Here is a 22775-nt window from a genome sequence, read left to right as displayed (position 1 = left end):
AGGTGATTACAAAGCAAATAAAAAAGGCTAGAAGCATTTTAAGCGGTTCTGTGTTAGGCAGCCGTTTGTGACGAGAGCTTAGAACGCGCAGTTTTGGCCAGAGGGACCGGAATGTTGCAAATAACGCGGTGCAAAAAATGTACGGTATATTAAAATATTTATTTTCGATAAATCGATAAATGAAACCCATAAACACGCCGGTTATGTTAATAGGCAGTTTCTGCAGAGCGTACGACACCCCTAAACTTCGTTTGGACGTACAGCGCACTGACGTTCAACCAGTGCTACCAACTTTCACGAGCGACTTGTTAGCCGAGTTGTGCAACCTTTTTAAAATAACCCAAGTAAGTGTGAATGACTGTAAAAAACTAATAATAATCGGGGTTTTCTTGGCCTTACTGCGAAACCTCGTGTTGTTTTTTTTCGGTACTCTTTGATGCGTACTTTAGCAGTTTAATATCTTATAATGCACCGTCACCAAGCCTCTCGTAAAAGTTGGGGCCGTCAGTTTGACGTCGATGGGCTGCACGGCGAACTGAAATTTTGGAGTGTCGTATATGTGCCAAGGGGTGTAAGGACTACAACATTTTGTTTTTTTTAGAATGATGAGCACGGCAACGCTCCTGGCGTGCACTGAAAATTGTACTTCAAAGGCACAGCGCGAGCTTGCGGTTGTAATGCTACACCGCACGGTAGCCTGCGGTAAAAAAACTTTCTATTAATAACTATAGAGCAGTTTCATTACGTGTTGCAGTACTAACACCGGGACGGCGAGCAGCGAGTTGTGAGCCTGTGACGCGAAGACACCAATACTGTGAACCAGGGCCGTAACCAGGGGGGGGGGGGGGTTAGGGGGTTCTGACCCCCCCCCCCCCCCCCCCCCCCGAAATTTTTTTCTGGGTACGGCCCTGGTCGGTGCACTGGCAGCCAGCCGATTTTAATCTCCACTTCTGCGCACGCGCAGTGGCGCCGGTCGGCTACTGGGTACCAAACCGGGACTGGTTCTCCGGTTTGCTGTAACTCTCCATTATATGCCACTGATGCACATGATTCATAGGCGAAAATAAGACAATAGACACTTTCAAAATGGCCGCCGTTGTCCCCGAAAACCCCCCCCCGAAATTTTTTTCTGGGTACGGCCCTGCTGTGAACGCTGCTCTTCCGAAGCTTGACGGTCAGCGTTCTCGGCTCTTTTTTTAGAGAACTAATGGCCCAGGCAAAGCCGCAAACATATCTTCATCGCCCTCAAAAATATTCTGCCACAAACAGTAACCTGGCCGGTGCCTAAAACGCGCTCGCTCACCCCAAAGCTTCGCAATTTGAGGTTTCTGCAACTTCTAAATAACAGCATGCTCGTTTTCCTAACGTGTATCAGCATCTACGTCACCTTTAATATGATCCCTTCATAACCGCTTCGCATTTGTAGACCAATAAATAATTTTTAGCGCGCTGAACAGCGTCAGCGCGAGCAGGCGCGCGGGGTATCCTGGAGAATCTATACCCGTCTCTTCCGCCATCTTGGAACTACCGCCCCGCCACCTATAGGGCGTTGGAGTTGCGAATAGTCAATGACAGATTGAGAACACAAGGGCGTGTCTTCGGAACGCTTGGCCTCTAACACGTGCTCCTTGCCTTCCATTGTGCTTTGGCCTCGCGCCAGCGCGCTCGAGTTGAAGGAGATGTTGAAGCGTTGTCGAAGGCGAGAAGCTCGCGTTGAAGGTGAGAAGCTCGCGTTGAAGGCGAGAAGTTGCAGTCTCTCTACATATCTGTGCGGGAAGTAACTGTGCACTATGGTGATATAAGTTTAGAAAGTTATATACGTAAAGACAGAAGACGGGACAACACATCTTTGCACGGCTCTCTTTTCAGGGTGAATGGGCCCCTCATGAACTTGGCCGAGTTTGCACAAGCCTTCCGGTGCCCAGCAGACACAAACATGAACCCAAAGGACAAGAAAGCCGTCTGGGCGACGTGACCTGTTCCAGCAGCTTGGGCTAACTAGGTTGACAGGATATGTTGCTCCGCTAGAAGCTTCCTCGCACAGAAGGGAAGAGGCTGTTTTAGAGAGAACTGCTTAGAAATCTGGAATTAGCTCAGCACGTTGTGCATTCCCACTTTAGGAGGCATACTCACATGCTGTTGCTATGCCCGTCTCAACCGGTGGAAGAAAACGAACCACTTTTCCTTTACCTATGTGAATAAGCTAGGGTGGGGGCTCGATCGACACCTCCAAGTGGTGAGGCCATAATGCCGGATTCCGGTTCGACAGGAGTGCTGCGTCGACGTCATCATCATTTGACCTGGACTCGTGTTCAGTTAGCGAGAACACGAGTCCCGGCTGAACACTGACACAGCACTTGTGTTGCCCCGCGCTGTTCTACTATAGGCTATGTAGAAAGTTCAGCACTACGGCCTCGCTTTCTAAGAGGTGCTGGTTAGAGAGCTTGTACGTGGAGCTCAAGTTCGTCTGCTACTTTTGCAGGGGTTGTGGTGACGTCAGAACGCCGAGCTCCGATTGGCTCCGTTCGAAGGATAGTGGGTAGACCTCAAAGCAAGCTGCCCCGAGGTCTACCGACTATCCTTCAATCAGAGCCAATTAGAACTCGGCGTTCTGACGTCACCACAGCCCATGCAAAAAAAGCAGACGAGCTTGAGCTCCGCATTGCAGAGGGTTTCCAACTGCTCAATCGGGGTCACGGGGTTCACGGGCAGCGTTTGCAATACGAGCTGCGACGAGGTGCCGGAAGCTTTGATTGTCTGCAAACAGCTCTACCTGCTTTCCTCCTCGCCACGCGAAAACGCAGCTCACGCGCACTTGCGACCAATTTCCGCGGGTGGCGTCCTCCATTAAATTGCAAACGCTCCTCGTGTTTCGAGATGGACCCTCTTTTGCAATCTAGGCTCTCTATAGTGTTGGTTGGATGGTCCCAACCTTTTTCTCCGTTGAAGGGCCATTATTCCGGGGGAGTGCATTGTGAATAAAACGGAGAGTGCGGCTGAGCACCAATTTGAACGTTTCTTGTAGTGGCACTATATTTCTCGCCTTCTAATCGCTTCACGTTTGTTTGTCATCAGATGTGGTGTCACACGCAGACACCCTATCGTGTGAAGGTATTCGTTGGTTCAGGATGGGACCTGCACAACGGCCACCTAAAGCTTTTTTGTTGTTGTTTTTCGTCTCAATTTTTAAAGCATGGAATCTGTTCGTTTTAATGGAAACCACTAATCCCAGATATTTGTGCGTTCATTGGTACGTGGAAAAAGCGGGGAAATGGACATCATGTGATGTCGGAGTATCACGTGACACCACGCCTTGACCCCGTGATGAAACGTCACGTGCCCACGTCGCGTGACGTCAGTTTTTCCGTCAAATTTAGCAGGAAAATTGATGCCACGTCATCCGACGTCAAGTGACCTCGGGGTCGCGTAACACTACGACTTGACACCGTGACGTCAACTTCCCCCATATGTTATTCTTCACTCTCCAAAACGAGTGCTTAACAAATCCAAACGATTTAAAATTTAATTGAAAGATTTTGTGACAATGTAGTAATAATTTTTTAGGTATTAATTGACCGATTCCCATGTTTATCCCGATTTAAAAATTGTGCCAAAAAGAGTGCCGCAAGCCGAATGACGTAGTCGTCCTTTCAATCACGTCGTTACTTACGTAGTCTCTGCACCCACCAAAGACACGATCCGCGGAGAGGGGTAACCCCCTCACTCTCTTCAGTCCGCCACCCGACGTTTGAAGCGCCATCTATATTTTGATTTCAAAACTGCGTATTCCATATAGTACCCAGAAATGCCACATAGACGCCGTGCTTCGAAAAATACGTTTTTCATAGAAATTTTGTAGAATACACTGCAGTTACCATAGCAAACGTCCATCAAAAAGATGTGGCGCGTCCAATGACGGGAGGCGAGTCGTTAGGGGAGAGGGGTATACTGCTCGTGCAAGCAGCGTCTATGATGATGATGCAATTAATGCAAAGGTGCAAGCGAGCTGGACAATGACGATTTATCGCTATCCTTGTCCGGCTCGCTTGCACCTTTGCATTACCATCACAACCTTAAAACGCAGGCCGTTCACTCCTGTTGGTGGGCAGCTGATAAAACCCGTTTGCTCTACTGACGCCCAACTCCTGGTTAGCTCAGGTGGTACAGTGCTCTAATGGAAACGGAGAGGCGGATTGTTTCGGTCGCGGCCCAGTCACCTAGCCGTGTTTGGATATCTTTGTCCTTTGTCCCCCTTGCTCCCCTTCTCCAGGGATTATTATCGGCAGGTTCTATGGCCAGTTCCATACTGAGCTAATCTAGTAGCGTTGCATGCTGCCGAGATAGGGACATGATTAAAAAGAAAATCTATTACATTTTCACAAATTCTTTTAGTAGGTTTGGCCTCCAACAGCACTTGCCATCAATACCGAAATTTCAACATGACCTCTAAAAACAATATTGTTTAATTAACGGAATTTAGTTAATTAGCTAACTTTCCATGACGGTTCCCTCATCTAATGTGCGCTGGGCCTGATAAGTACATAGTGAAGACGGCACGTCTAACTCTAACCCCCTTAAAAGCAAATATATTCTAACTAAGACTTTTGCTGCAAGGTAGTGTTCTTACATCAGCAATCACCAAGTTCCCTTTTAGCACAGAATGTGCTTATGGGCTGGATTTCATGCGAAAAAAGTCACGCTCCCATGTGACGAAAAAGCATTACACAGAGGCCAAGGCAGCATAAATCGTACACAGCCCGTAATAGGCAATGCATAAGCATCCAAGGAGAATGCATTCTTAGTCAAAATAATTATATGTGTGCTCATAATTAGGCCTAAGTAATTAATAAAACGAGGACCACCAAGCGGCTCAGTGGGAATCGACCCCGGACTGTGCGACCCGCAGCCCGAAGCCTTTGCTCGGCGCGACGAGAAGAGATGGAAGAGTGAGCAAACAGCAGGGCCAAGTATGACACACGAAGGTGTGCGTGAACAACCCACCGAGATACCGGATTCGCCAAGACAGCAGAGACAGCTTTCCCGACGAATTTATACAATAGATGGCGCCAGCCACCCCTCCCAATTCAAAGGTGAAAACCCCGAGGTTGTACGCGTCCAGCCGTTCTAATTACTCGAAAGCTGTCGGCGCCAGGGCCATTGAGCTTTCGCGGGGTAAGATGGATTCCCTAGTAAAGTATTTGCAGAGCCCGTAAAAACTTCATTAAAGCATACTCCTCCCGACAATCACACACCTAAATAAATTTAAACGTGTCTTTTATCATGATAAACCCAGTGTGTTTTGTGTGCAACACCCCCCAAAAACAGCCTGGCTTCCTGTAACCAAGCATAACTAACCACCACGCACGCATCGTACATGCACGACAGATTCTGCGCTCCCCGGGTTTATCCTAATGATAGAGGCAAGTTTATTTTCCATCCTTTTCGTTTATCCACCCCGCAGGTGCAACATCCCGCTCCAGAGAAGTATTTTCCCCTTAGCACCCGGGTGCGCTGCGGCAAAGCGAGACTTGCAGAAACGAGACGCTTATTGCACGCTTGTCGCTTCACTGCAGTACAGAAGTAAGCAGCGAGAAGCGCTCTCAACGGAGGTAACTAACCCGCCAAAACAGATCAGGAACATGAGCAATACTGCGAAACGTCCGAGAACTGCCAGTGTTTCAAAAAGTGGGCAGTCCTGTATCAATACACAATACAGTCACAGCGATAGCCGAGACACCTCACGGCGAAGTCGCTGGGCATCAGCGGCGCGCACTGAATCGTTGGGAACGAAATGAACATTTGACCAGTTTGTTCCGAACGCTTTGTTTCTTTTTTCTTCCGGAGCTCGTGTTGCGCGTTTCCCGGCACAAACACTTGGCACTGACAGTGCTACAGCGGAATTTCGTTATCAGATATTCTTGTCTGTTTTTACAGTGTGTGCAGCGGGCATCGGGTACTACAAAAAAAAAAAAAAAAAAACCCATATAAAACGGTGTGTTAACTCTGCGACGTAGCTCTGTGGTAACACCTCCGCTTCGTACACAGCGGACCCAGGTTTGAATCTCGTGGGCAATGGGCAATCTCTTTTAAGGATTTGGTAACATCAACAAAGGGCACCCTACTACGACAGTTACGTCTACAACAGACATCATTTCCAATAGTGGGAATAGCCCATACCGCTGTAAAACAGATGAAACCGATTAGAATGTTATTCAAAACGATATTCATAATTTCTGAAAATTCGCATGAGCCTATAGTCGGTAACAGGTCAAGAAGGAAGTGGAAGCCACACCCATCTCTCTCACTTTTGGCAGAGCGGACGCTGGTGAGGAGGCCACCTTCTCTCCACCGTTCGCTCTGCTAAAGTAAAAAGAGGTGGGAGGGGCTTCAAATTCCTTCTTGCCCTGTCACCGACAATACCTAAGTTGTTCGACCGTGTGCCGAAGCCTGAACTACATTATAGTTTCCATATGACGTGAAATTACGTTTTGAAGCAATGTTGGTAAAAATTCCTCATATTTTGGCAAAATAGAACAAGATGTAGCAGGGTAAGCACAGACACAAATGGCGCAGCAATCACACCACTGCAAAAGTTACGACTCCAATAAGTCAATTTCAGACATTTGTGTTCTGAGCACCACTGACTGTCTTGCAACCGCTTACGACGAGGTGCTACTAAGGGTGACTAGGGCTATCAAGAGCCATATGATGCGTCATAGTGGAACACAAAAAGTTGTAATGAAGTCAACTGCCCTCACATCCCAACCGAAAATCGTGTGACGGCTCTGAAAGGGGAAGATGCATTCCAACGATACATTCTCAAATGCCTCGCACAAATGCTCCGATTGGCTCCATCAGTCTGATAGCTTTTGCCATTTGCCAAGGTATGCCAAGACGGAGTATAGTCTTTAGACTTCTAAACAAGCCTGTAGCCTCGTTTACATCAATCTCTATCTTTGGTTTGCTTCAGTATGAAGAGGCTGAATATATGCCAACATTCGACAGGCATTGCTGGTGCCCACACACAGCAAACAATGGCCTCAATGCTGCACAAGAGCTGATTATTCTTGTCCTCCCCCATCACTTTATTCAGTTATTGCTTGTAAGAAACACAGGTTTTTTGTGACAGCCATTTTTTGGTTAATTCTGCAGTAGTTTAGACAGCACAAATTGCAGTGAAGTGCTTCGTGAATCAACGAGGCTTGTCATCTGGTGAAACCATGGAGTCCCCATGCCATTCCAAAGAAGTGAAATGTTCCAGCAGAGTTCAACTGCAACTGTCACCTGGACAGAAGAAATGAAAATACAAGTTTGGCCAAGTGGTTTATTGAGCACTGACCGATCCACAGCTTGTAACGACAGACTTCGCAACAACCGACATTTGCATATAAGAAGCCCATCTGATAGATTTCTTTGTCTCCCTTAGCTGTGCCATAGACACAATTTACAAATCCAATTTTGCTCACAATTTTTTTTTAAAGATTTATTGATGGCAAATGGTTTCTAAAAATAGGTCATGTGACAGCAAAAGTGATGTGATTGGTCCGGGTCATTTTGAAACACCTCTAAGAGTAACCAAAAGTGAATTTTGCAGCAGCGGAAAGAACTTTAGAAGCATAAACCTATATTTCACTCACATTCGTTCCACTGCAAGGTTCGTGTGCAGGCCTCTCCCCCTAACAGATAGTGGTTTCTTAGCTTTCCCGTTCCTACAACCACTCACAAGCAAAGTTCACCCCGAAAGATCGCCCACTCTAAGGTTCTCAGTTTATCTCTCCATTGAAAATGGGTGTTTGTCTGGATATTTGCATATGTTGCCCAAATAGACCTCAAACAAATACTGCAAAGCTTCCAGTACCAATAGCATCTGACAGTGCTGGGCCAAATACTCAGTGACGTGATTGGTTCGATTCATTATGGAGCACCTTATAGGGCAGCCTTTAGTATATTTTGAAGCAGCAAGATACTTTTAAAGCACAAGCACACTCTTCATTCTCCCTCATTCCACTGCAAATACTATATTAAGATTCATCTGTTGGCTTCTCCAATTAGAACACAGTGCTTCTCTATCCCACATCTGTGCAACATCTTACATCTACTTAAATTGCAAACTTAGTTTAAAAATGCATGTCAATTGCATCTTACCTGTAGAGATTTTTGATGATGCAGTCAGCATGTGGACAAAAAATATCCCTGCCACACGGCAAAGTTAATGTCCTTTCCATCTAGTGATATCATGCGATCGGCAAATCAGTTCGCAATTATGACTATGAGAGATGCACGTGCACTGCGCTGCACCAGGAGTGGCGCACCCTGATTGGCCAATCAGATGTCATTCGATGGAGATGACATTAACTATGCCAAGTGGTAGGGGTCTTAAAACCCAGCTGAGCTCATTATTGTTCCTCCCAAGCTCTCATTACATTGCCAAATATACTTTAGCTTTAATTTAACCTTTATGGATTGTATCCAAAAACAGTGGGAGGCCTATTGAGTGATCTGAACTAAACATAAAAATTAAACCTGCAGCACACCTTGGCCACACATAATCGGCGCGATTCATCAACCCTCTCCCAATATTCAAGTTCAAAGTACCGTATTTGCACGAATATAACGCGAGGGCAGGTTTTGATAACCTCAAAAAGAAAAAAAATATAATTACTATTATAATGCGAGCCGAGGCCGTGGCAATTTCTCGCACTCGGGGGCATAGCAGAAGTGAAAAGTCGATGGAAATATAAGAAATATCAGTTTATGTTTTGACTGCACTCATCGTGACTGCTTAGGTCCTTCCGTTTACTATCCACTTGGCGACTACGCAGATAAGCAGCAGCACGGCATCGCTTTTCTGGTAGTTCCTTTTTCGTCCGCGTGAGCTCCTCGGCAGTCCACAATCCAAGCAAGGCACGAAGCAGAAGTGCCAACACACAAACACCAGACCACTCTGGAGCAGAAACTAAAAAATGTGTAGGCAGAAAAAATACTGCTGAACCCGATACACGATCACACTTGTTCTGCTGGTCCCTCTGCATAAACAAACACCTCCTCGAGTCTTACTCGCAGGATTATGTGAACGCAGTCGGTGGTCTTGGCTTGGCTTGTGTTGGCTTGGCTTGGCCTGGCTTGGCTTGGCTCGAATTGGCCAGTGCCCGCATTTCTGCATTGCGCGCTCGCCGAGTTTCTGCGGCGTGCGCTCTTGTACAAACACAAAAGCGATAAAAATGCTTTTTTATGTTTTCTATTCGCCCTTCACGTAGCCCGATAGCTAATAAATTCCCCTTCCACAGCCCCACTCCTCTTCGCACCGGACCTCCTGTATTGAGCAGGAGGAATGGCTTTCTCCATACTCACGGGCCTCGTGACTGAACTCGATTCCGAATATAATGCGAGGTGCGTTTTGGAGCACGTAATTCCTGAAAAAAACTTGCGTTATATTTGTGCAAATACGTCCAAAATCTCCAATAGAAAAAAAAAATAAAAAATAAACAATACAAATGATGCATACTACTTGTCAGGATGTCACAGTATATCATTTGACTAACCTTAGATTTACTTATTAAAGTTTCACTGCAAGAAAGATAATGGCACCATACATATATTTTTCATTTATTATACTTATTTTTGTTAAATATCCAAAGCGTAGTTGTGCACCATTCCATCGCGGAGGAGTGTTTAACATGACGTTGAGCAGCAGCAAACCGACATATGCCAAATAGCATTATCTACTCCACAGCCCTGGCTTCTCTGCAGTGCACCAGTGTGCGGTGAGAAGGGCACTCAACAGAGCCTAATTAAACCACCCAAACACATTGCAAACAGTAAAACATAACACAAAGCTTCTTAGTACTAAGTGGTGTTCAACACGAAAATAAAATAAAATCACACCTCATTCTAAGCTGTAATAAGGTGGCGAACTGGGCCAGTTGGTTGACGTTATACATGATGGAGAAAACAGCTCAGAAAACACGGACTACGAAGAGGAACAAACACGACAGGACAAATGGGCTGTTTTCCCCATCATGTATAGCTCATTCTAAGCTATAATTGACAGATCTGAAAATGTGTGCAAGCTTATCTACTAAAGTAATGCCGAAACTAGAAACATGTTTAACTAAGGTAACAAGGGACAGGGATGGTTGAGGAAACCTGGAAGCTCGGGACCAATGAGAACACTTTTAGGAACTGCTAGGAACCCAATTTGAGAACCCGTGATCTGAAAAATGAAAGATGTTTACAATTTTCTGTAACACCGAATTAGAGCACAGCTCCTGAGGAGGAGGGGGGGAGGGGTAGGCCCCTCTTCCTTCCCCGCTAAAATTAGCAGAGAAATTTTTCTGCTACATTTCCCCTCGGACATCACATGTGACGTCACGAGGGTAAATTCAGTAGAAATATTTTTCCGTCAAATTTAGTGGAAAAATTTTCCCGCTAAATTTAGCGGGAATATTGGTAATGTTAGACAAAAGCAACGTCAGGTGACATCATAGTCACATGTTTTCTATAATGACGTCCCACGTGATGTCACGAGTGATGTCACAAAGCTACTGTCGTGAAGTTACACTCATGACCCTCACGAGGGTCACAAGGATCACGAGGGTTCGCTTTTTCCAGTTCATGTACTCAACCGTTTTGGACAACCCATTCTGGCTCACTTATTTTGTGGCTCTGCCAAGAGATGGCAGCAGACTTCTTTTGCATATTGCTCCTCATTTTTTTTTTTTTTTCTTTGTGGCTAGAGATAATATTTTGAAGGGAACAATCTTGATTTTAAAGACTGCAATTAGGCAGTTGAGGGTCAGAAATTTCCAAAAAACTAGAAATGGTTAAGGCGTTAAGGGGGGGAGGGCAAGAGGGACAGAAAGAGGAAGAGAGGGCATCACCTGAGGCAGCGGGTGGCCCTCTTGTTAGGGATGAAGCCGCCCTTGCGGAGGCGCCTGACGGCCTCGCGCAGGTGCCGGGGCTGCAGTGGTCCTGCCTCGCCCTGCCGCTCAAGCACGTCCAGCGCCTCCTCCACCACCTCGCCCACAAACACCTTCGCAATGCCCGACACCGCAATCACCACGTTCTGGGACACCGAGCAGCCTGTGATGGACTGCACCAGTCGCTTCACCGCCGCCTTGGGGAACGCCGACCGACGGTACATCTCATACCTGCAACCAACAGACCAAGGGATGGGTGACTAGGTACCCCACGGGCAGAAGCACACACCTCGCCACGACCACAAACACTATGGTGCCTGTCTTTGACTGGTCTGTCTGCCGTCTTATCTCACTAAGCATCCAAAGAGCTTCCGAAGAGGCAACAAATGATGTCGCAGAAGCCGGCGCGTCACTCTGCCGCAATCCTGTACAAATGCTGGCGAAAAAGGTGAGCGGACGCGAGGTTCACCATCGTCTCGGCGTCCCATCTCGCACCGCTTTGGTTTCTGTCGACCGTCTGGCTGCAGGGTGACCTGCGGTGGAACGGCGTCTGTCGCGCCTGCCTCGCCGTTGCGCCACCACCATGATACCAGTGGGCAACGGTGCAACAGTTTTACGACGTCGTGAGGTGGATATCGAGGGATCACTTTTGGGGACGCAGTAAACACACCGTTCAGAGACAGTCTCCAGGCACCGTGGTAACACCGTCGCCTTGGGGAACAGCAACCTACGGTACGTCTCAAACCTTTGTGCGTCGGGCCAGATGGGGGGTGATGAGGCACCCAGCCGGCGGAACCACATGCCTCGCCACGATCCGTGATGCGGGGCCCCAGGATACTCCAGCTAGTTCGAGAAACTCGTGGCCACGTTGGCAAATCCCTGCACCTCTGTTTTTTTGCTTCTGATTGAGTGTTTGCACACCTATTGACAGACGGCACCACAAGCGTGACAGGAAACAGAGAACATGACGGCAAATGGAATGTAGTCTAGCACTGCGTGTTCTACGGCAAGGTTTGATTGAACTCGCTTTAAATAAATATAAAAAATCAGTTCCACATGCTCCGACACTGTAATTTAGTATAAAGGTGCAACTGCATGGTACATTTGCATTTTTTTTTTTTTAATAGCAAAGAGAAAGCTTGCCTCAATCAAAAGCTACAACTAAGACGCAAAATTTTTATCATGGTTCAGTTTACAGTTAAGCCTTCTTTGTCCCAGGCAATGTAAAAAGAAACTTTGTGAATGTTTGGGATGCTTCATTTGACAGAAACAACAGAGTTTGAAGAAAATAATTCTGACTGCTTTTGTGCTTTTTTCTTAACAAAACCAAGCAGTGCAAACCTTACCAAGAAACACATATTTACATCTAGGCTGAGATACATACACTCTACAGGCTTCTCTCATTTCATCTCTCTCTCTGCCATTACTCTACTCTAATCACCCTTCCACATCAAGACTAGATGATACATATCAAGAACATAGCCGTATATAGAGGAAGTTTGGTCAATGGAAGGAGCGGGTAGAGACAGAAACAGGGCTTGACATGCTCTCTTGGCTAACCAGAAGCCGAACAAAATCCCCTCACGGTGGTGTACTTCGTTTCAGCTTCGGTCCAGACGCAGCCAAAGCTACAAGCGCGAGCTCCGGGCTTTCAGTATCCCTGCCAAGCATGCGCGCTCATGCAGTGAAATAACTGTTCTGGGCCACATGCTCGCGCTTGTAGCATCGGCTGCGTCTGGACCAAAGCTGAAACGAAGTATAGCGAGAAACAGCTTTAATAAGTGCGTAACAGTTAAATGTAGTAACTTTTTATGGTTAAAAATATGGTGCGTGTGATGTTTCGATTATGATCATGCAAAAAGATGGAAGAATTGAATGTGCGATTCAAACCCTGTTTTGCTCGGACAACAGGTTCCCGGTTCTCGACACCTGGCGTATGGATTACGTCGATCGTTCTGCTAGATTTTTATTTTGCACGACCGTGATTGAAAAAATCACGTGGACCATATTTTCAGTCACCAAGAGTTACTCCGCTGCACTTATTTTGTTTCTCACAACCACCACCAGTGTATTATGCACGGCTTCTGGCTGGCCACATTAAAATTTGTGAAGACACCCAGGAACACGCCTAGCCCGCTTTCGACCAATGGTGCCTCCTCATTTGCCTCCTATACTTCCCAATTACTCTCTCTATATAGGGCTCTGATCAAGAAGCCATGATGTGCCTACTAATAAAACATCTACTGACCTTACCATTTTGTTGAAACACCTGAGCTTGAGTGTGAAAAAACTTGAAACAATCAAAATTAAAAGAAACAGGGAAAGAAGTCAGCCAGACAACGTCTCAAACTCAGCTAATACAAAAAAATGTGCCGCTTGTATGTTTAGACAGTCCTGATGCCAATATGCCTCAACAGGTGACTTGTCTCTTACCTGTAGATGAGAAATTTAGCCAGTGCAGTACAACCTCTAACCTGGGGTCTTTAACATGCACCAGGCAGTAATGATTACACAAACGCATGAAGGTACTAAACTCATCCAGATTGAAACAGGCAGGGGGTGGGGATCGAACCTAAGAGGTTCGCTCCGTTCTCCGAGCTGAGACGCGTTAGCCCACTCGGCCACCGATCCCCCTCTCAGCTAATACGCTTTTCGGTAAACCTCTTATACATGCTTCAAAACCAAAATTGTCACCAACTAACACAAAAAAAAAAATAATCAGTTTTTTTTCGAATTTTGCACTTATTAATGTACTATCGGGGAAAAATGAAATGCGAACAGAGAAGCGCGTGGCTCGCGGTACAGGTTGCGCCGCCTGGAAGTGAACCTAGGGGCGAGGGTGCGTGGCCTACTTCGATGTGTTCACGCCCCTCGATTGGCGCTCCCCCAGCTTCGGTAGTGCGCCTCTCAGCGCGCTGAAAGCTGTCACCGCTATCTTTGCCTGCTCGGCGAGTGCGGCGAGCTTCTTTGCACCGCGCGCGCTGAGCCAGCAAAGATAGCGGTGATAGCTTTCAGCGCACGAAGAGGCGCACTGCTGAAGCTAGGAGAGCGCAGAGGGAGGGGCGTGAACACGTCGGAGTAGGCCACGCACCCTCGCTCCTAGGCTCACTTCCAGGCGGCGCAGCCTGTACCGCGAGCCACGCGCTCCTCTGTTCGCATTTCATTTTTCCCCGATAGTACACACTTAGGACACGCCATGACCTTGCGGTCACTCTACCTTCGAAGAGAGCTTACACTTCTGAGAACCACCAACCACCCCAGAGCGACCTTCCTAGCCAAGCCTATTGAATGTTACCCTCCACCCTATTTGTCACTTTCACACTGAAACCTAATTTTCCACAAAATTGTTGCACTGCTACATTAGACAAAAAAACAAAACATGCACATACACACAAGGCAAGAACCAAAAGAATTATAAACGCAGGAGCACCTTGGTACTGTCAGCAAGGTACATGGATGTCTAACTTATACAGTTGCCTATTGACTTATTGTTTTGTTTCTCTTACAACTCGTTTGACATCAATGACCTCCTTGCGCACCACTTTTGTCTTCGACCACTGTGCCATGCAGTCACTACATTCTTGTATATCTGTTGCCATTTAAGAATTGGCCGCTTTGACTTTACTGTTTTTCCTGTGCTCAGTTAGTCTATCATTCAAACACCTGGAAGTTTGCCCCACATAATTAAACCCTTGCAGACAACCCCAAGGCGTTCCGGCGTTTCAAAGTTTTTTTTGGTTCTCGCCTTGCGTATATGTGCATGTTTTTTTTTTTGTTTTTCTGTCTAGTGTAGCAGAGCAAGAATTTTGTGGAAAGCTAAGTTTCAGTGTAAAGGTAAAAAATAGTGTGGAGGGTAACAGGCTTTTGTTCTCTTTGAGATTTTCTTGTCAGTTCGGTGGGCTTGGCCAGCAAAGTCGTTCCGGGCTGGTTCAAGGTTCTCAGAAGTGTGAGTTCAGTTTGAAGGTTGAGTGACCGTGCAAGGTCATGGCGTGTCATAAGTGTGTACATAAGTGTGTAAGTGTAACTGCAAAGCTTGTAAAAAAAATTTTTTTTTGTCTTTTTGTTGGGGACGATTTTAGTTTTAAAGGGATGGTGAACCGAAATTTGGATTAAGAAAAAAACACTGCAGGAGATGTAGGCGGGACGCAACAATCCCTACAACACTATTAGTAAGGCGATATCTCAAATGGACGGCCGTATTTTTTAAAAAAGAGGTCGAGATTGAACCAGGCCGACGAGGCGAGTGACGTCGAAATACCTTGTTTCCTCCTCTCTTCGCTTCGCTCCCCCAAGGCGGCGAGGCGGAGAAGACATGAGGCCATTCCCTCTCCTTCTCAGAAAAACATGACGTCAACATTTCTGCAAAATGCGCCTCCTTTTTTGAAAAATACGGTCATCCGTTCAAGATATCACTGTGTGAGTGATGTTTTGGAGTTTGTAGCATCCCGTTGCACGCTTTTGCCGCTTGTTTTGGGGAATCCAGAATTCGGTTCAGCATCCCTTTAAAGCATATATAAGAGGTTTACTGAATAAACATATCAGCTGAGTTTGAGATGTCGTTTGACTGACTTCTTTCCCTGTCTCTTCTACTTTCGGCTGTTGCAAGTTTGTTCACACCCAGTCTCAGGTTTTTTAACAAAATGGTAAACTTCCACCAGTTCGCCTGGTGGAAGTTTGCCATTTTCGTTGATCTACTGACTGACCCACTCGGTTGTCTTATTTGGCGTGCACCGTGAAAAATGTCAAGGGCATTCTAATTTTTCATAGGAATGAAGCTGTGCCTTGAAAGCTGAGGTGGAATCCACCACTAAATTACACCTTTTGGCTTGTAACTTGCAGGCACTAATCTTTCCGGATCATGTTAGAGCGAGTTTCTTATTCAATAAAGTCCCACCAGAAAGCCTGCTATGATAGCAACTGGCTGTACCATCCCCGGGACGCTGGTCACCCTGGGGAGGATGCCATCTTGCCCCTCATTTGAAGCACACTCAACAGAGGAACAGCAATCACTAGTGCATTGTCAAGAGGACATAGTTTTGTAAATAGAATTAAGGGTCACAGTTTCACTTGGTCAAGTACTGTACTGGGTTGAAGGTTACCAAGGACAGAAAAGACACACTATTGGGAGTGTGCACCACCACTAGATTATTCCTGCCCGGGTTTTCCTGACAGGGTTACTTCTAGATAAATTTACTTTCGTTAGATGGTGCTATGTAACAGCACCCACTAATGTATGGCTGACTTAGCTACCACGGTAATGATGAAACTATGCAAAGATACTAGACTCATGACAATAGAAGCAGCAATGGCAAAGTTACCAGCCGTCCTGGATTTCGCAGGACTGTCCCTACTTTTCATAAAGTGTCCCGATTCTCACATCCTCCCTGTCGGGACAGCTATATGTCCCGGATTAGGTTCTGACCGTCCAGTTAGCAATTTTATATGTGATCCAACGCACGCCCAACAAAACGCATTATGCTGCAAAACACAAAGTTAGCAAGAATCGCAAGAAAGCAATGCTGCGGTGGCTAGCGTTGGCTGCAAGAAACTTTAGCCATTTTAGTACACAAGTCATGGCAAGCCGGAAATAGGAGCGACACTGGTGTCACTGGAGCTGCACAGGGCAGCGCCTTTTGTCGTCGTCATTGTTTCTATAACCCCCTTTGTGTCTCCCTTCTCCTCCCTCAAGCTGCACGCCTCCCTTGTGCTGCACCCCCTCACCCCTCGTCCCGACCTCCTTCATTGAAGAGTTGGGGACCCTAATGGTAAAGTCCATTTTAGTCTCGAATATCATGCTATCTTCCACAAACTGCCCGCACTGGGAGGGCCCTCATCACCACATTGCCAGTAGACAGGCATCAGACGACACCTCTGATCACGCCAATGCATTTTTTGCAGATCCTAACATGGTAAAAGCGGTGAAACGTGTGGCACTCCTCCAACCTCTACAGCCACCATCAGAGCTACCAAATAAGTCGCGCTTGAAGTATCGACATTTCATTCCTCGGATGTTTTGGTGCACGCCACCATTTCCTTGCATCGTGCAGAGCGGCCACAATTGACGATGGTTACGATTCAATTGGTTGAGTGGCGGTCAACCCCTCACCAACCTGCAGGTATGGCCCTACAACCTTCTGCGGTGACCCAACTCTACAGAGTAAAATAAAGAACACGAATGCAAGGTCCCCGACCTGTTGAGCTGCGCTTCCGAGAAGTTGGAGACGAGGACCTGCATCTTCTCGCGCTCTTCTTCCTCCAGCTGCTCCCGCGTCTTGGCGACCGCCGGCTGGCTGTCGGAGCCGGCAGCCTCGCGTGCTGTGAAGCTGGTGCCGGGCGTCTGGGTCACAGACTCCTCCAGCATCTGCAGGCTGATCTCGTTGTCCGGGGAGTCCGGGGCCTTTACCTCGTCCTGGGACGTGTTGTCCTGGTCGTCCGCAGGGGCCGCCCCCTCCTCTTTTCCGCCCTCCATGCCACCTGACGCGGGGAGCAGACTCCTTCTAAGGCTTACATAAAGTTGCGCTTTTTAAGAAGGAAATCGGGGCCACGTGACAGGTTGATGAAACTCCCAGCATATAGAAGTTTAATTCGGCCAAGTTCTAGGGCATGTGTCAATCATGCAGTATTGATAAAGATATTAAAAAAATGTTTAGGGGATCCAACAACCAAGTGTATGATTTACGTTTTTTCAGATTTTAGATGATTCTTTTTGCTAATCAACACAATACGTAAATGTGCTCTCGAACTGCCCGAGGCTAGATGGAAGGCTGCAAGGTTAAATTTCTTCTATAAAATCTGCGATAATAAATCTGGCTTAGACAAAGACCTGTTTGTTTTGACACCTCCCTAGCGCTCAGCAGGACTGAACCACTCAAACAATGTCAGACCGCATGCGCCTCAAAATGACACCTTTAAATACTTTTTTTTTACGCAAACGATCGAGGAATGCAACTTACTGTCCTCTGACTGTGTGCATGCTTCAAGCATTGACTGTTTCAGCATGTTTATACAGCATAAAAAGGTTGTGCAGTTCAAAGGTAAGACTAAAAGTGTTAGGTCTTTAGCTGAATCTATTATGCAAGTACTTTATATGAGCATTCTTCTCAATATAAGACGAAATCAATAGACTGCATTTTAAAACGCTTGGTGAAAAACATTGCATACAGAATATCATACAGTACATTAGAGGTGGAAAATAAAGCAAAGAAGCTCCATATTTTATTTTTAAAAAATGTTCAGATATGTTTTGTTTATAAATTATTACTAAGATTTTATGTTCAAGATTCCACTTGACAAGCATAGAGACTTAAAGAACCCCTGAAAAGCAAACAAATTTTTTTTTTTAAACAGTATGGTCGGGACACACATGTCAAAAAATAAATTTTATGCGAAAAAAAAAAAAAAAAAAACATTTTTTTAGAGAGGTTTTTTTTTTTTTTTTTTTTGCCTAGCATTTATTTTTTGACACGCGAATCCCAATCAGACTGTTTAAAAAAAAAACTATTTTCTTTTCAGGGCCCTTTAAGGCATACAGGGAGGTTCAAAATCCCCAGAATTTGCACACAGTATGGAAAAAGATGTAGAAATTACTATATTCCAGCCTTAGTTAATGAGCTTGCTAAGCTCTTAATAAGAGTAAATTCAATAAAAGTACAAAAAGAGAGCAAAAAATTGGTGCCACTATCTACTTTTTTAACACTGCTACATTTTGATCGCAAATGTTACTGTCTTGCATTTGTTGGATTTCCTTTTTGTGCTTGCTGCATATTTGCCTCATAATGACTTCTATTTGTTGTGTTCATTGATTGTCGTTCTACTTCTGTTTTGCCAAATATGAACACTGTCTTGTATTGCTGTTGGTTTTTTGACAGCCACATTATATTCGTTGTATTTTTTATTGCTATAATTATATGTATTTTGCTGGGTTGTGTGGCCCTATGCACAAGCAGGCTGCTGCTTTTGTAGACCAGCATTATTTCTATGTTTCTGTAAAGTGAACAAGATCATAATTATTCTTATAAAATGTTTGAAACTTGATGTAATCCTCTCCAGGTTGGGTGATGAAAAACAATCTGCAGTATTTCTTAACTAAAAATAAAAAAATAAACAGCCTTCGACAGTTGTTATTGTAGATGTACGGCAGCGAACACGTGTGAAAGTTCCCACCTAAACACGAAACGACGCACACTCTGGGAAGTGCTGCTTTTAATATGCCTTTGGGGAACTATAAATGTTATATTTGCACCATGTTTTGCATTGCTGGGGTAATTTATAGTTCCGAAATTAAACGCTCCATGCATATGAAATGCATAAGGTTACTTCGCGTGTCTAGCGATCTGACAATATTGCCACTACTGCCACTACTGCCAGCTCTTCTGATTCAGACTTTTCACATATCTCAGAATTGAATTCAGAGGATGACAGCTTATCAGCCATTGGAGAAGCTCCGTAAAGTACCACCAGTTTGGCATCTGAGCTGGCCAGAATGTCTTGCAGTCCCGCACTGCTGCAAGAGCATGTGGCTTCGTCTTGCGTCTGGTTCTCACGCACTCGCACAAGTATATCCGACAGCAATACCGCAGAAGCTATGCTTGCCCTGACTATGCAGCACATAATAAGATATGCTTAATGATTTCCAGTGTTCGAGAAATCAAATATCTGCACTATCTGTGAGAAATATTTGCTTATAACACTGCCAAAATTATGTCAAGCACATGGCGAAACCATGCGTAAAGTGGTCTTAGATTGGAAGAGCTGACAACTGCCCGTTTTGTGGCATCAGAAAAGCGAAAAAAAAAAAAAGGGAAAAACGGGTTTCTTTGCTGCTTTTTCTTCCAAATTTCTCAGGGTTACTTGATCCCAGGTATTGCCATATCAAGGGCAAACGAGGCTCAATCCTCCTCTCCTACACTGCGTTGTAGAGTCCCCTCCCCGACATGAAAACCTGGCAATGCAACTATTGGCAACATGCACAACAATAAGCGTCGCCGGGGTCAGTTTTTTACGACTGGCCAAAGACTCACCGTGACACCTAGAGTAAGGTGAATTCTGCTGTTCTCGACAGAAACAACAGTAATGTCAAACTTCCAACTTTAATGCTGCTGGCTTAAGAATGCGATGATTGCAAGCCCATATTTTTGACACGTTATAAAACTAGCAGTTAGCAACTGTAGTTCTGATGGCGACGTCACGGACGGGCATTATATTAAAGGGGCCCTGCAACAACTTTTCGACTGATTTTTAATTTGCACCGATCCTGAGCGCACTGAACGTAGAAACTTAATGAAACTTTTCTTTTCTCAAATTTCGCTTTAGTTTAAAAGTTATAGGCAAATTAGAATTACAAAAACAAGCAAAAAATAACCTCCTCCATGACGTAGTAGGTCCCGGCTTGAGCGGCCGTGAACTAGAGGGGGATAGTGAGCTCATCGAGCGTTCACGGCTGCCGCACTCCGAGTCGACGGCTCGAGAGGGCGCCACTAAAGCACGTGTTGGATAGGCTGTATGAAGCGGGCGGTCAGGGCGGCTCGGATTGCATTTGCTGCACGATTAAAGACTAATTCGGCATAACACTTCATTGGCCACAAACGACAGCAAACGCGGGGTAAATATCAGTTCAGAACGGGAGCCACTTCGCGCTGCCATACCGCCAAATGGCAAAATCGCCAGCAAAGCCGGCACCGAAAGCCTTCGGAACGCTCGGAACCGGTCGGATCCTCGACCGCAGCGCCGCCGCGTACATCCGGGACCTTTCTACGCACGCCGTTCGTTGGCGCCTCGTCGCACTAGCCCTTTCTAGTATGCGCCGTTTTTTCCGCCGCTTGGTGGTGGGTATGTCGACGGGTCATTTCTTGTTTCCGTACTTTATAAACTGCATTTGTTTCTTTTCTGATCTCATATACGGAACAATAACTACTTTCATACATAACTGAAACGGTTCGCGACACTTATATTTTGTATCTCGACTAAAAAAAAAGATTTTAGCGGTTCTGACCAGTAAGCCCAGGACCAAAGACGTCAGATATCACGCGCTTTCGCCAACGCGGGTCGCCCTCGTCGGTGGAGGAGGTTTCCGCATCGTCCGGTTAAAATATGACGCACTGATATTTAGTTACTCTCTCCGTGCCCGCTGGCTTGCCCGAACCCCAAGGGACCTGGAAACCACAAAAAAGGTAGACGCCTAAATATGATTGCAGGGCCCCTTTAAGAGAGCGCCACCGAAGCATCTCATTGCGGAGAGCAAGTCGTCTGCTTCTAGGACAGGAGTTGCGGTGACGTCAGAACGACGCCTAGCTGTTATTGGCCGACTGAAAAAAATAGTGGATAGATCTCAAGGCTAGACGCTTCAAGGTCTACCCACCATTTTTTTTTTTTTTTTGCAATCAGCCAATAAGAGCTCGGCGTCGTACTGATGTCACCGCAACTTCTGCGCAAAAAGCAGACGACTTGCTCTCCGCAAAGTCACTGACACAACGAGAACGGCAAGCAGGTCCTTCGGTTGTCGCGCCGACAGAGCGAGCTCCCTTTCCGCTTCGACAACGCTTCAGCGTCTCGCGAGCACGCGCACGCGTTTTGGCCGCGCGTGCCTTCCGCCGTGCTTTGGCCACGCGTGCACGTGCGGCCAAAGCACGGCGGAAGGCAGCGCGTGCTTGCGGGTGGCCAGGCATCGGAAAGACGTGCCCTGCCGTTCTCATTCTTTCGAGACTACGTGTGCTCCAACAGAACAATTTTGTAAATTTAGAAAACTACGTCAATGCGATTTAACCAGCGAGAAGGGTTTCTACTCGCGGAAGTAATAATATTTAGCGGTCAGACTTCATCGGTACATTCATGTTCATAAACGTGTTGGCTTGTTGCCGGTCTTAGGCAAGCGTAGCTTCTGAAAACGCTCCCATCTGCATCCGTCAGTCGCGACTTCATCCGCAGATTCCATTATCAAGCCAACTCGACAGGATTCGGCACTGATTTCCCGGCATTTCGTGGACGATCTCCACTAAAGACAAGCTTCCTCTGTGGATGGAGTCAGCTGGGTACGACTGCAATCAAAATCCAACACATACCTCGAATGTCCGAATGTCCGGATGCTTCGGTCAGAAATACCAATAAAGTAGACTACGACGGTGTGTAAGCGAAGAAAGAAATGCGTGCAAGCAAACTGTTAGCGGAGGACACAATACGAGGAAACAATGCACCATGCTCCATTTGAATCTTTCACACTATCAGGCTCTGCCTTGTCTAGCATTGCGAATTGTAAAATTTGATATCGCGACGCCATTTATCATTATGTATATGAATGAATAGAGAGATAATGGTGAACAATGTTGAATTTCTTTTAGCGAGCGGCCATTTTGCGTTACCCAGTCAGTGTCTTTTTTGTTAATATTTATTTCAACTGATAAATTACATTTAAAAAAATTAAGGTTAAAATTTAATTAAATCAACTTTAAAACGAGGTTAGATTAAAACCACGGTGATAAAACCAAGGTTAACACAACCAGACCTTGCGAAAAGGGGTGGCACGAAAGAGGGTGAGAGAGCGCTAGGTGACGCAAGCCGCCACCCAATTTAGATGGTTTATGGGTTTTATGCACTGATCTCTATGACAATTGCTGGATCGCGTTTGCCCGCTCCGCGAATGCGGTCACTGGCGGCCATCTTTAGGTAGAGTTATATCACCTCTAGCCAATGTAAGCTGCTGCAGCCGCTATCATCCATCCATGGCAGATAGCGTTTTGGCAGGTGGGTTGGCAGGCTGCGGTCAAAATAGCGTGGGTGATATTGCGTGCTTGATTAAAATTATTTGACGAAACATGTTTTTGAAACCCGGCGTGAACAGTAGTCCGGCTTTTGAGGACCTGG

At 46.1% G+C, this 22775-nt stretch overlaps 2 protein-coding genes across 3 annotated transcripts in view; one reads left to right on the top strand and one right to left on the bottom strand.

The window, feature by feature from the left end:
• The window catches only part of LOC8043099 (neprilysin-11), an 88475-nt gene extending 85414 nt beyond the window's left edge, over window positions 1–3061 (top strand). Inside the window, exon 21 of one of the 2 annotated variants that reach the window (XM_029994883.3) lies at window positions 1870–3061. In XM_029994883.3, coding sequence (XP_029850743.2) covers window positions 1870–1975 — 106 coding nt within the window. In that variant the 3' untranslated portion in view covers window positions 1976–3061. The remainder of the gene's footprint in view (window positions 1–1869) is intronic. The other variant, XM_040215779.3, reaches the window with a different exon arrangement.
• A 4000-nt stretch (window positions 3062–7061) lies between these two features.
• LOC8043097 (transcription initiation factor TFIID subunit 11) lies at window positions 7062–22206 on the bottom strand. Its single transcript, XM_029994875.3, has 4 exons — window positions 21977–22206; window positions 17111–17393; window positions 10881–11150; window positions 7062–7284 (listed from the first exon to the last, which is right to left on the bottom strand). Exons 2-4 carry the CDS (start codon window positions 17386–17388, stop codon window positions 7281–7283), a joined length of 552 nt encoding a protein of 183 aa, XP_029850735.1. The 5' UTR covers window positions 17389–17393; window positions 21977–22206; the 3' UTR covers window positions 7062–7280.
• Between the last annotated feature and the right edge of the window lie 569 nt (window positions 22207–22775).

This window comes from Ixodes scapularis, unplaced genomic scaffold (assembly GCF_016920785.2).
Source record: "Ixodes scapularis isolate PalLabHiFi unplaced genomic scaffold, ASM1692078v2 PGA_scaffold5__190_contigs__length_132052651, whole genome shotgun sequence".
Lineage (NCBI taxonomy): Eukaryota > Metazoa > Arthropoda > Arachnida > Ixodida > Ixodidae > Ixodes > Ixodes scapularis.
The sequence above is the reverse complement of the archived record's forward strand: the minus strand, read 5'-3'. Positions and strand labels throughout refer to the sequence as shown.